At 40.2% G+C, this 13316-nt stretch overlaps 1 protein-coding gene across 1 annotated transcript in view; it reads left to right on the top strand.

Moving 5' to 3' along the window:
- The window catches only part of LOC116309925 (protein kinase C epsilon type-like), a 97438-nt gene that overhangs the window by 38798 nt on the left and 45324 nt on the right, over nucleotides 1-13316 (top strand). The window contains exons 3-7 of the mRNA XM_031726649.2: nucleotides 10392-10560; nucleotides 12292-12326; nucleotides 12419-12507; nucleotides 12619-12748; nucleotides 12886-13028. Coding sequence (XP_031582509.1) covers nucleotides 10392-10560; nucleotides 12292-12326; nucleotides 12419-12507; nucleotides 12619-12748; nucleotides 12886-13028 — 566 coding nt within the window. The remainder of the gene's footprint in view (nucleotides 1-10391; nucleotides 10561-12291; nucleotides 12327-12418; nucleotides 12508-12618; nucleotides 12749-12885; nucleotides 13029-13316) is intronic.

The following is a 13316-nucleotide window of genomic DNA, read 5'->3' as shown; positions in this document are numbered from 1 at the left end:
CGTGTTGCTGTATGTTTCGCTGCAAAACAGAACAGGCTGTGGTTGAGAAGGAGTGCAGATACTGATGTGATATACAGAACTAGTACTTACACTTGCAACAAGACTATAATCGTTGATGCTTTGACTAAATGCTGAGGCCCCATAGACTGCATGTAAAAGATGGACATAAGGTTCATGATATATAAAAATGAAGAACTAATGTGTTAAATATTCGCACATGATAAAATAATCAGCCCAGCCCAGTTAGGGCAAGAGAATCACTTTCCAATTTATCGTGGTTCTCTTCCCTTTCAGTAACCATTACTCTGCAACCACACTATGCTTGACTAAAGTAAGCTGACAACCACTAACCGCTTCACTTTTCTGTTGCTGCAGCAACTTCTCACTTGTGGAGCAAGGTACTTCCCGCAGCAAACTGCTTCCTTAGTCATATACAAAAGTATAGTTAGGCTGTTGTTACAGTGTTGAGTGAAGCATTGGAGACGGGCAAACTGTTGATGAATTAATACTTAGTTTAACTAGAAAATGCATTTTCTGAAGAAACTGCAGTGTGGATGCTGATAGCTGAATGTTTTGAGCTGAAATGAAATATCTGCTGAATGTTAAGTTAAAAATGTTGAATGAGATGAAAAATTCAGAATTTTTCACCTGAAAACTAAAGTTCAGAAATGTTGAAAGCTGATGTTCACACAGAATGAGAAGTTGGAAAGTAGGTGAACATGTTTAAAATGTAAATTAGAAAAAGCTGAGTAATATCAAAAGAAAATTTAGAGTCAGAAAACATCTGAATAAAAAATTGAAACCTCATTTTATTTTAATCACTGAATGACTGAAATTTGGGAAAATCCACTACAGACAGCTAAATGCTGTAAGTTTTAATCATTCAGTCAGAAACGATGATTCTAAAAGTCATGAACTGACGCCAAATGCCCAGATCTGAATCACCTGTGTGCAGAAGACAAATCCACCAATGAACAATAAGCTTGAATTTAACAGGCCAATCAGAATAGCCTATTTAGTTGGCCTGCACTAACTACTGGCATACTGTTATTCTGTGGGAAAACCCTGTCAAATCTGCCTTGGTGCACCTGTTGAGAAACTGCATCTAAATCAAGGACCCTAACTCCCATCAAAACAGCTTTTGAACTGTGAGGATCCCAAGGAATTGTTCTACACAGAAGTGTCTCTTTTATCCTTGGGGTGTCAAAAATATGGTCACATGAGTGATTTAAAAAGTGGGTTCTTTCCTGCTGTTGAGATAAACTCCTGACTGAAAATATAATGTATTTCTATGGGTCAGTTAGAAGGTTATCCTTCTACTTGGATCCACACAGTTTATAAAGTTTACATCTCTGAGCTTTGAAAGAAACACTGTTGGAAAGAGAACAACGATGGCTACGTTTTGAGGGTAAAATAATGGCTGTAGAGCAAACACTGTGCACACAGCAGCAGTTGAAACATACGTTTTTAAGGTTAATCTTGGCAGTGACAGACAGAGCTCATTAAGCAGGCAGGTGTGAGCCTGGCTGCTATAGCGACTCCAGTCTGTGGCACCACACACGCGCGCACACACACACACAGACAGCAGCCCCTCTTTTCTGCTGCTTTAAATAAACAGAAAAGTGATTGTGAAACAAATGCTTCCCAAAAAAAAACCTACAAGTCGTATTGACAAAATTCTTTTACCATGAGCGGCAGCAATGTCTAGTCTACCGAATTCTGAGTTTTCATGCCTGTGGAGTTTATTATATGGACGTGATGACAGTGTAAAGACAGCCTGTACTTCTGATTTTCAGACGAATTTTGGGATCAATTTTAACATTGGACTCTATGGAAGAGTTGGAGGGAGAAGGCTGTGCATTGGTGACATTTAGGAACGAACCATAATACCTAGTACAATAATAACACTGGATGAAAGAGGACAGCGATGGCTACATTTTGAGGGTAAAATCATACCTGTAGAGCGAACATTGTGGACACAGCAGCAGTTTAAAGAGAAGATTTTAAGATTAATTTTTTCCCTCCTCCCACTCTAGCAGTTGAACTGTCTCACTCTAAACGCCAACATTCCGTCCCATACACACCCATTATAAACTCTGAAACGGCTGAAAAAAGGGATGAAACTTAAACTGGAGCTGAAGAAAAAGTATACTAGATATTGAAAAGATAAATACAAGTTGAATAGTTGAATGTCTTGTCTTCGTTTTAAGGTTTGAATGCTGGCTCTAGGTTAACGTATGTGGAAGTAGTTAGAGTTGAAACAAGAGTAAGTTGAATGAGCATTTGAAGATTCTCCCATTGAAATACATTATAAATTTTTGTTGAATAAAGTTGAATAATTTAAAGAACATAGAAGTTAAAAATGAGAAAAATACAAGCACACATGTCCAAAAGAAGAAGAATCTAACGGTGGTTGAATGGTTTTTCTAAGTTAAACTGTGTTGAAGGAGATAGATGCCGAAAAACGTATGGAATATGAAAAGTAGAAGAACAATACTGTGGATGCTTAATAAGCATTCACACTAATTATTGATTAATTGTCTTCTCTTGCATTGGTTTTTCCTCTCCATTTTGAGCAGCGTGAGCTAACAATAGCACTGCAACTGTGTTGCTCTACACTGAGCTTTGATTTACAGGTGTGATTTCAGTTTGTGCACGGCCTGACTGAGTTACTGCAGTATAAAAACTGAGCATTGCATATCTGATGTTTAATAAATAAAATAAAGCCGAGGATGATTTTGACCGGTAGAATCCATTTTTCAAATTTTCAATCAATTTTGCAATATTATTGTTTTTGTGAATTATATTTGCTATCATGCAATGAAAATCTGAAATTATTACACCGTCGGATGGATGTAGCCATGGTGACATCCTTTACAACTTTGTGGATTAATTTGTTTTGAAATGCCAGTTCTGCCAGTTTGGGTGATTTGTAGCAATACCTGAATATATTTGAACTCGATTTCGGAGCGCTAGGACTTCAGTTCTTTATGATTTGCTGTGTTTACAGAGATGCTGCAACATGAAGTTATCAGAAGTCTGTTTGGTTGGTTTTTAGCTGGTTACCCCTGACTAGTGATGAGACCTTGATATATCGGATTCTCTGTCTTTGTAATTGGCTTGTACCATGGCTTGACATGCAGACATGTGAAGGTTCTCAGTCATCCAGGTCATCGTAGTCTAAGGAGCTTGGAAAGAAAAGCGTCTGGACTTCTTTGAGTTGCTTGAAGACGTTTCACCTCTCATCCGAGAAGCTTCTTCAGTTCTAAGGGTCAATTGGTGGGGAGTCAATTGACCCTTAGAACTGAAGAAGCTTAAGAATATGTCCCTATGATACAGACGACCCAGATATTGCCCCCTGGTGGCTATTAAAAGAAATGGTTGAAGTCGCTTCCACATTTTCTTCACTTTTCAGACCCTGAAGCTACATCAACCTTTTATTCAGGTTTTTTAGTCATGTGACCACTAACCATACACTGTTGTGCTATTGTCTGCTATATTGGATATGTGATCCTGTAGTGTATAAGGCTTCTTTCACACATTTTTTTCCTTCAAGACTGGTTGGCAACCATCTGGCAGCCACCGCTCTCGAGGGAAAAATGTTTGTTCCCTGACTAGTCAGCAAGTGATTTGCTAGTTTGCAGACTTTCAAACTACTCTCCAAGGAGTAGGGAAATGCAGTACTGATGCAAACTTTTATTTTAAAGGCGATTGTTTCTTTTACAGATTTTCCTAGCACTTTTCTAGTAGTTAGCAAGTGTTGCAAACAAGTCAGTCTCTTGCAACCAATGCAACCATTTTCATCTGGCGAATGCAACCATTCGCCAACTGGTCAGGGAATATAGGCCTGGGTTACTGCAGCCTAGGTGAAAGATAAACCTTATTGATATTAAACATAAATGAGATAAAAAAGTGATAATTCACATATATGGCAGTGTGCGAGTATAGTGTCAAAAGTGTCAAAACAGTTTCAAAAGCTTGCTAACCAAGATTGCTTTTAACTTAGCGCTTTAGCCTCTAATCTGCATAACTTAGATGAACATGGTCGATTGTGTCTTTAAAAAAACAGACTTTGGTCAAAATATGTTCAAAATATGTTCACTTTAGGCTTTAAGACAAATCAAAGCAGCTTAGTGGTGGTGATGTTGAGGTGTTGAATATATTTCTTAATTATATTACACTGGAATTTTAGTGAAACTCCCATATGAGCTGCACATCTCATTTGGCATCTGAACTACACAAAGGAGTTCAATACAGCATCCGAATGCTGCCAACTATTGTTGGCAGCATATTGAACTCCTTTGTATTGAACTAACTATGGGGCTTGAAAACTCCAAACGTGGCTCAAGAGTTGGGAGTTTGCCTTGTAATTAGAAGGTTGCCGGTTCAACCCCCGGCTTGGACGGTCTTGGTCGTTGTGTCCTTGGGCAAGACACTTCACCCGTTGCCTACTGGTGGTGGTCAGAGGGCGCCAGTGTTCAGCAGCCTCGCCTCTGTCAGTGCGCCCCAGGGTGGCTGTGGCTACAATGTAGCTTGCCATCACCAGTGTGTGAGTGGGTGGATGACTGAATGTGTAAAGCGCTTTGGGGTCCTTAGGGACTAGTAAAGCACTATACAAATACAGGACATTTACCATTTGTGGAGATGTAACTACTGAGTGATATGCGCATGTAAAATGATATTGCAAATCTTTTTTTTTTGTAGAAAATTTTATTTTGAAATTTCTCTTCACACTTGTGGAGCTTTTCACTTGGGCAGCCTATTAACAGAATTTTGAACCAGAGGTGAAATGTTAACATTGGTACATCTAATCTGTATACCTAATTACATTTTTACAGTATGGTGGAGAGACATGAGAGACTGTGAGAGAGAAGACAGAAAGGGAGTTATCCAGAGGTCGCGAGAGGAGAAGGGGAGTGGTTGTGTGGTGATAAATTGATTAGTAAAGTGGAGTGTTCGCTAATGGACCAGTTACATCATTGAAAGTGAGAGAGGGAGATCAGTGGAGAGTGACAAAGAGGTCTCATTAGGTTTTTCTGCAGGAAATATTAATTTTCCTTTTCCCTCTGTTTTTCATAAATTGACTCTAAAGCTATATTGCCTGCTGCGACTCTGCTCCTTGTTGTTTCTTTGCAGTGGCATACAGTATGTTTATGTGCCTATGTGTTTGTGATCTACTGCAATTGCAGTCATTACTTAAATGTGTTTGCATAGCAAAGAACACATGGGTGAACTGTCAGGCCTGAGAGCAGCAATCAGCCTATTAGCTTTAATACAAACACGGGGTTGTTGAAGCAGGCACACACACACCTACACCTACACACACACACTCACAAAGCCTTGTTGTCTCCAGGATCATACTCTGCTGCTAAAATCAAGTGTAATGTGAAAGTTTTGTCTGAACCTTGTTGTTATCAACTATTAAACTATCCTTCTGTGAAAGTGATGAAGAAACTCAGTGATGCTTAAGATGCATATGCTCAACACAGACTTGTCTGTTGGCACATGGGAGACCATATACCGCTAGTGGATCACCTCACTTTTATGTTGACTAAATATTAACATTAATATGAAACAGATAAAGAAACAATAACAACAGCCAAAAAAATAAAATAAAATTGCATGTAAGCACTGACTATTCAATTCAATTCAATTCAATTTTATTTATATAGCGCCAAATCACAACAAAAGTCGCCTCAAGGCGCTTTATATTGTACAGTAGATAGCACAATAATAAATACAGAGAAAACCCAACAATCATATGACCCCTATGAGCAAGCACTTTGGCAACAGTGGGAAGGAAAAACTCCCTTTAACAGGAAGAAACCTCCGGCAGAACCAGGCTCAGGGAGGCGGCCATCTGCTGCGACCGGTTGGGGTGAAAGAAGGAAAACAGGATAAAGACATGCTGTGGAAGAGAGACAGAGATTAATAACAGATATGATTCGATGCAGAGAGGTCTATTAACACATAGTGAGTGAGAAAGGTGACTGGAAGGAAAAACTCAATGCATCATGGGAATCCCCGGCAGCCTACGTCTATTGCAGCATAACTAAGGGAGGATTCAGGGTCACCTGGTCCAGCCCTAACTATATGCTTCAGCAAAAGGAAAGTTTTAAGCCTAATCTTGAAAGTAGAGATAGTGTCTGTCTCCCGAATCCAAACTGGAAGTTGGTTCCACAGAAGAGGGGCCTGAAAACTGAAGGCTCTCCCTCCCATTCTACTTTTAAATACTCTAGGAACAACAAGTAGACCTGCAGTGCGAGAGCGAAGTGCTCTAATAGGGTGATATGGTACTACAAGGTCATTAAGATAAGATGGGGCCTGATTATTTAAGACCTTGTATGTGAGGAGCAGGATTTTGAATTCAATTCTGGATTTAACTATGAGCCAAATTACTTTTTTATTGGCCCAGAATTAATGCATCCCCACTAATGGGCTTCCTCCAGGACACACAACATTTTAGTGAGTTCTTTATTGATAATTTATTGATAAAGAATCTTATTAACCAAATACAGACAACATGAATTAACCAACCAAATACTTTGTTAGGTATACCTGCTCAGCTGCTTATATGGCAGAAACCCAGCACATTCAGGCATATAGATATGGTCAAGAAAGCCTGCTGTTCAAAGTTCAAACTGAGCATCAGAATAGAAATAGGCTAATAGAGCAGGTTAAAAATAAAGCCACACACAAAAAAAGCACACAATGAAAAAAGAAAGATGATATAGTGACTTTGAACGTGGCATAAGCATTGGTGCCAGATGGACTGGTCTCAGTATTTCAGAGGAAGCTAATTTACTCTGATTTTCCTGCACAACCTTCGCTAGGGTTTATAGAAAATAGTCCAAAAATAGAGGAAAATGCCCAGTGAGCTGCTGTTCTCTGGGTGAAAATACCTTGCTGATGGCAGAGGCCAGAGGAGAACTGGCACACTTCATTGAGCTGATGGAAGTCAATAGTAACTCAAATAACCACTCATTACAGTCAAGGTATGCAGGAGAGCATGCACCTCTTAAGGTACAACTCATCAAACCTTGAAACAGATGGGCAACAACAGCAGCAGAAGACCACACCAGGTACCAATCTTGTCAGCTAGGAACAGGAAAACCAAAACCGAAGAAAAGAAGATTAGATTGCCTGGCCTGAGGAGTCTGAGCTTCACATCATGGATGTGGAGCCAAAAGATTTCCAGTATATTGTGACAGTATGGACTAAAATCCTTGCAACAATGAATATCTAGATTTTAGATAAACATAACTTAGCTTTGCAGTTGTTGCCTCCCCTCACCCAGGAGGTAATGTGATTACTTGGTTTGTCTGACTATTCATTTGCCAAATTACTTGAAACACTGTGGATGCATTTGCATGAAAATGCAAGCTTGGCTTTTGCCCAGCATAAAAGTGTTGAACATTTGGCATTGATCCAGGTCAGTGTTCTTCAGACAATGTTACAAATTAATCTGCATCCAGATATCCTTCTGGATTCAGAGTTTTAAGGCAAGGAGATGATGTTCAGATTTATTCACAAAATTCTTCAAGCATTTAATCTTCAACGTAACATTTGATACTCGTGTGCTGCATCTCAACAAATATCAGACACTATCTGTCAATATGTTCCTGCCAAAAAAGGTAAAGGAGCTCATAGTACGATGCAAGCATTGGCCTATTTATGTCTAACTTTTGGGGTCATGATAAGGACATGACAGAGGAGCAACCTTTCTGCTGCTGCCAACCTCCAACCCTGACCCCTTCCCTAGTGTAAGACACCAAGTCTAACACTGTTGCCAGGCAGCAGTCATCAGTTGCTAGGCGATGCTGATGGCAAAGGGGCTGAAGGAGTAAGACTGATGACAAGCAGAACATGACAGGCAGGAAGGAATGTAGAATAAGCCTTTGAGGCCTAAGAGAGCAGTGCTGCTGGAGATGTAAAGTTTGACAGGGTGGTGATACCAGAGGACAGTTCATCTTCTGGGCAGTGTGAGCATGCTCATTTAGAGGGTCAGTTAGTACATCACCACAATCACTGGGGTTCACTCTGAGAAAACACAGCAGAACTCAAGCTAAGTTACACAAACCAGCCAAATTTGAATGGGAAATACGCACGTGAGTTTAACCACAGATCTTAAATTGTTCTGTTCTTACTTCAGATTGTGATTTGCATTTCTCCCCCAGCTAAAACATTGCTGTCTATGTCTTTATTTCAGTAGCTTTCTTTCTCACTTTCTCTGTTCTTTTAGTGTCTTCCGTCAGCTGCCACCGCATAACAGCAAAATCTCTTCATGTTTGCGGATACTAATTGTCTCCTTTTTTTTGTAACATCATGACTCTTCATCCCTCTGGCCTCCAAGAAAAAAGCTCTAAAAGACATGGCAACTGTTGTATTTGACCTTAACTGTGATTGTACTAGTTTAAATGGTCATTAATGGCATATTTTAAGCTAATAATGTATTAAAACAGGCATGTGCATGTCTACTCATCTAGATGCTTAAATGCTGTTGCCAGAAATACTGGTCGGTTAAACATATTATTCTTATAGTATTAATCTACAACAGCAGTTACCTGTTTGAAGATGTCATCATCCCACTTGCTACTACCTTCTCTCCCACTCTGTCTGAATGTAAGTCATAAACAAGCACAGGTTATGCAAATGGTTATGCAGGAAACTGTGCATTTACAATCTGCTCAGTTTTAAGTGTCTTCTGTCTTTTAGACTACTCGGCTATTCTTATTGTTTGTTCTGTCACCTAAAGAACGATCAGATTAGTCCAGGAACTCCCCTAATTTAAAGAAATAGAAATAAGTGTAACTATCTGTCGCATGTTTGGCTCTAGTCTTTGGAGAGAGAGGCAAAATGCTTCACTGCCAATCTCTCAAACCTCCAAATACATGAGCAAACATCCTATATGTGAACAAGAATCATTAAGTGTAACAGCATTCAGTAGGTTCCGTGTAAGTTGATGTAGACGTGTCTTTTTTTAGCTAGCAAACCAAGTTTTCATGCATTCAAATTCATGTATTTGCGGGAGCATTGGGAACTCAGAGTCCTCCAGAGGGAGGGAGATAAAGTGCTGCAGGTGTTGCCAGTGGAAAAAAAAAATTGAGAACAAAGTGCAGAACAGAACAAGCATCAGTGACAGCAGATATGACACTGATGTAGTCAGAGCATTAAATGGAAAGAGGGAGATGTGGTGGGGTTGGGATGCAGAACAGCTTGCAGATGGGCATGCTGCAGTAGCTTAAATAGCTTTCCCTACTTGAGATTGTCCAGTTGGGTGTGTTGAAGGATATCAGCTGAGTCTGGGCTGTCACTGGCACCAGCTGTTCTGTCAGGGTCCCAGATGAGCTTTGCTCTTTGCTTCACTTTCCTACATGATGAGCGTTGTTGAATGCTGAATAATGTAAGATCAAAGAGAGAGGATGTTTGGAGTTCTCAAGCCACGGCTGTTGAGGAAACTGGAAATGCATACTCGACAGCACATGTGGCCAACAGAGCCAGAAGACAGATGTTCGCACAGCGTCAGTCATATCAAAAATGCAAATCAATTATATCACCAGACTGAATTATTCAATTGTTCTTTTTTTAAACATTCTCAGTGAGCGGAGAGTTCGAGTCGTCTCCAAAACATACACACTGTCAGGCGGAATGTAACACACAGTACTCGGAGTTTAGTTGTGAGTGATAGTGCTTGTAGTTGGGGGAAAAAAGTCCACATGGAGTTCTTCTATATAAATGACACAATCGGAGAGATCTGGGTGTATTAACACGTCAAATTGAACAATTTGGCCTATTTAATAAATACAAACTACCTAATTTCTATTTTTTTGTAATTCTCATCACCTCTATTTCTACAAAGTTTCAACCTGAAGTCTTTGTTCTTTCCCCTTACTCCTCTTTACTTGACTATAACTGACCTCTCCTTTACCTCTCTGTCTTCCGCTCTCACTTGCTCATCCTATGAAATGTGTGTGTAATTAACAAGTTCAGGCAGTAACTGAAACCTCTGCACTGCCATTGGGAAACCCCTCAGTAATGAAACCAGAAGAAAAGCAGAGGTCACAAACAATGGGACTTGGTTTAAGGAAAAAGGACTAATGCGTTGATTGTCACCAAAGGGACACACTGCCAGCCCTGCAGTGTCATTGCCATCTACTGGCTACTTGATGTAAATGCAGTTTTTATTTCTCACCAATCGTGCAGGTGTTGCTCATTTACATGAGATGCCAGCATGAGTAACCAACAAAGATTATAAAGTATTGACTATCAAAAAGCGGAATAAGTGGAGCTTATTCACATTAGTTTGGTTTAGTGAAGAGACTGGAAATAAAGCCATAACTGTAACACAACATAACATCCTTCCTGTATTTTTATTGTGTGTTTTCATACAGCGGCGGCAGGCTCTACCGAAAATGAGGAGCGTGTGTTTCGACAGCGGATGCGTCCCAGGAAGCGTCAAGGTGCCGTCCGTCGGAGAGTCCACCAAGTCAACGGACACAAGTTCATGGCCACCTACCTGAGACAGCCCACGTACTGCTCGCACTGCAGGGACTTTATCTGGTTAGAAACACATCCACGCTCATGTCTATAGAGTGATTAATATGCACACAGTCATTACAGTTCAGCAGAAAGAAACCTGTAAATACATAAAGAAAAATAATCGACAAACTGTAGATGAGACTGTGTGCACTGAAGACAGGACGGGAATGTGGCAGCAGTGCAAAGAGATGAAAGCAAGGCTCACTTGTGTGATTTGCGAGTCCTTCTATCTAAGATTAATGAATCCAGAGTCTCTCACTGAAAATGCCAAGGTTGGTTCAGAGTGAACGGATGAAGTGGTGATAGGTTAATAGAGAAAAAAAATTCTTAACTGACCAGCTGTATGTAAACATCATTTTTACAATAGCTGCCTTTCACTGATGTGTGTTCACTGCTTCACTTCATTAACCCAATTTTCTCCCAGTAATAACCTGCTCTCTTGTTTACACGTAAGCACAGTGGATGCTGTGAAGTGGGGAGTAACAAACAAAGCCAGCTGTGTTTGTTTCCATCCCAACAAACTGCTGTTAGCTTCACTCACATGGAAACCATGTGGCCTCGGTGCTCCGCTCGCTTTCAGCTGTGCTCTGAAAGAACGTTTGATGTGTAATCAGAATCACAAGGGAGCTGTGTTTCGGTCTCCGAGTGGTCAGGGTCTGTGATGTGGTGAATCAGCAAAAAAACTGCAAGGAGTCTGTTTAATTTTTGTGTAAGCTCACTGTTATATCCTGAAATAATCACTAAAAAATATGCTCTTTCAGTGGGTTTGAGAACAGCTTCACTTTTCGTGTCTTGGCCGTGTATAAATGTGTCGGAAGTCAGCATAGACTGCATCATTTTGCAGAGGCCGAAGAATCCACTGGATCTTGCTGCAAGAATAATACTAGACTCCTGGTAGAATTTCACAAGAAGGAAAACTTTCAACCTCTACCTTCCTCATGTGTGCAAAAAAAAAGCCAAAAGAGAAAGAGAAGATGCTGCAGAATTTGCATGAGGTTAAACACAAAAAAGCTTTTTCCACAAACTGGCTTACAGCTGCGCTTCTTTCTTTTTTATTAAGTGAAACATATTTGCTTTAAATTGGAAGTAAAGACACACAGTTTTAGACAAACAACCAACCTGGTTAATGACGTAACTGAGAAAGAACTCCCTTTTAACAGGGAGACACTTCAAGCCGAACCAGCCTCAGGTTTAAGTGCCTGCTGTAGTTAGTTAAGCAGGAAAAAGATAAGTGGCAACAAACAGGACAAAACCCAAACTTTGGAACAGAGTAGACAAAATCAAAAAATGTGCAATTATTTGCTCAATGCAAGTAATTGCACATGTGCATTGAGCAAATACAATGAGACCTCGTCATTCAGGACTTTATCCTGTAAAGAGAAGTTAATACAGGTGAAAGATAAGCCGTCTTTCCAGGCCCTGGTAGAAACTCTGGTTCTGGCATTGGAGCTGATGGACTAGTTTTCCAGCATTACTATGGGACTGATAATCATTCAGAACTTGATGTTAGTCGATGCTCACACATAACCTTTGTGGGGCTTGCAATAAAGCTTGCCTTCAAAATAAAAGTACTATAACGATTCTAAATAAGATATCCTATTAATTTATTAAATACAGCTTGAATAATCTTCTAAAATTGTGACATAAACTTTGAAAAAGGGAATCAGAGTTTTTAAATTATGTAAAAAATATGAAGACAGCAGTCACACAACACTTTTTTTAAACATTTCTCTTATCTCTGTCTCATTGTAGGGGGGTTTTAGGAAAGCAGGGCTATCAGTGTCAAGGTAAGACAATATTTACCTTTACAAGTGGCTGCACTTTAATCACACGTAAAACCTGTTAATGCATGCGTTGTATATGTGTGTACCTGCTGCAGTGTGTACCTGTGTTGTCCACAAGCGCTGCCATGAGCTGATCATTACCAAATGTGCCGGCATGAAGAAGCAGGATGACATGGTCGGGGAGGTATGGATATGAAACACTTTAACCTACGCACAGATTCCTAAAAGTTTCAGGGACCACTGTACCTTTAGATCCTTGCAGGTTTGTCTTACTGTCCTTTGGTGCGTCTTACAGGTGGGGTCTCAGAGGTTCAGCGTCAACGTCCCGCACAAGTTCAGCATCCACAACTTTAAAGTTCTCACCTTCTGTGACCACTGTGGGTCTCTGCTGTGGGGTCTGATGCGACAGGGACTCCAGTGTAAAGGTACAAGCGAACACCTGACATTCTTTAGTTTAGTTTAAGTGTAAGCAAATTAAAGATGTCTGTATTTTATCATTCGGATAAACTCTTTCTAGAATCTATTCTGAAACTGTTCTTACTCTCCTTGCTTTGTTGCCCAGTATGTAAGGTAAATGTACACAGACGCTGTGAGAGTAACGTAGCTCCAAACTGTGGCGTTGATGCCAGAGGGATCGCTAAAGTCCTGTCTGACCTCGGAGTCACTCCAGACAAGATCTCTAACAGCGCCCAGAGACGGAAAAAGGTTTGGAAATATGCCAGAGTGTTCTCAAGAGGCTTTACATTTATTCTAAATTTTTTATTTAAGGGTATTTAAAGAAGGTTTTTCTGAATAAACAGTGGAAATTAATTGAGGGGCGTACCGACTGGGGATGTGTCCTTCAGAAACCATGTACTTAAAAGTTCGATCTACCCACTATGGTGTCAACCGCTGCTGTGTGAAGTCCTGCTATGAAGCCTTTAGATGAGCATTTTCACAGTCGCCCGCATGTGGTGTTAACATACCGACCGTGAATCATAAGTTCTTGATGAA

This window comes from Oreochromis aureus, linkage group 13, assembly GCF_013358895.1.
Source record: "Oreochromis aureus strain Israel breed Guangdong linkage group 13, ZZ_aureus, whole genome shotgun sequence".
Classification (NCBI taxonomy): domain Eukaryota; kingdom Metazoa; phylum Chordata; class Actinopteri; order Cichliformes; family Cichlidae; genus Oreochromis; species Oreochromis aureus.
The sequence above is the reverse complement of the archived record's forward strand: the minus strand, read 5'-3'. Positions and strand labels throughout refer to the sequence as shown.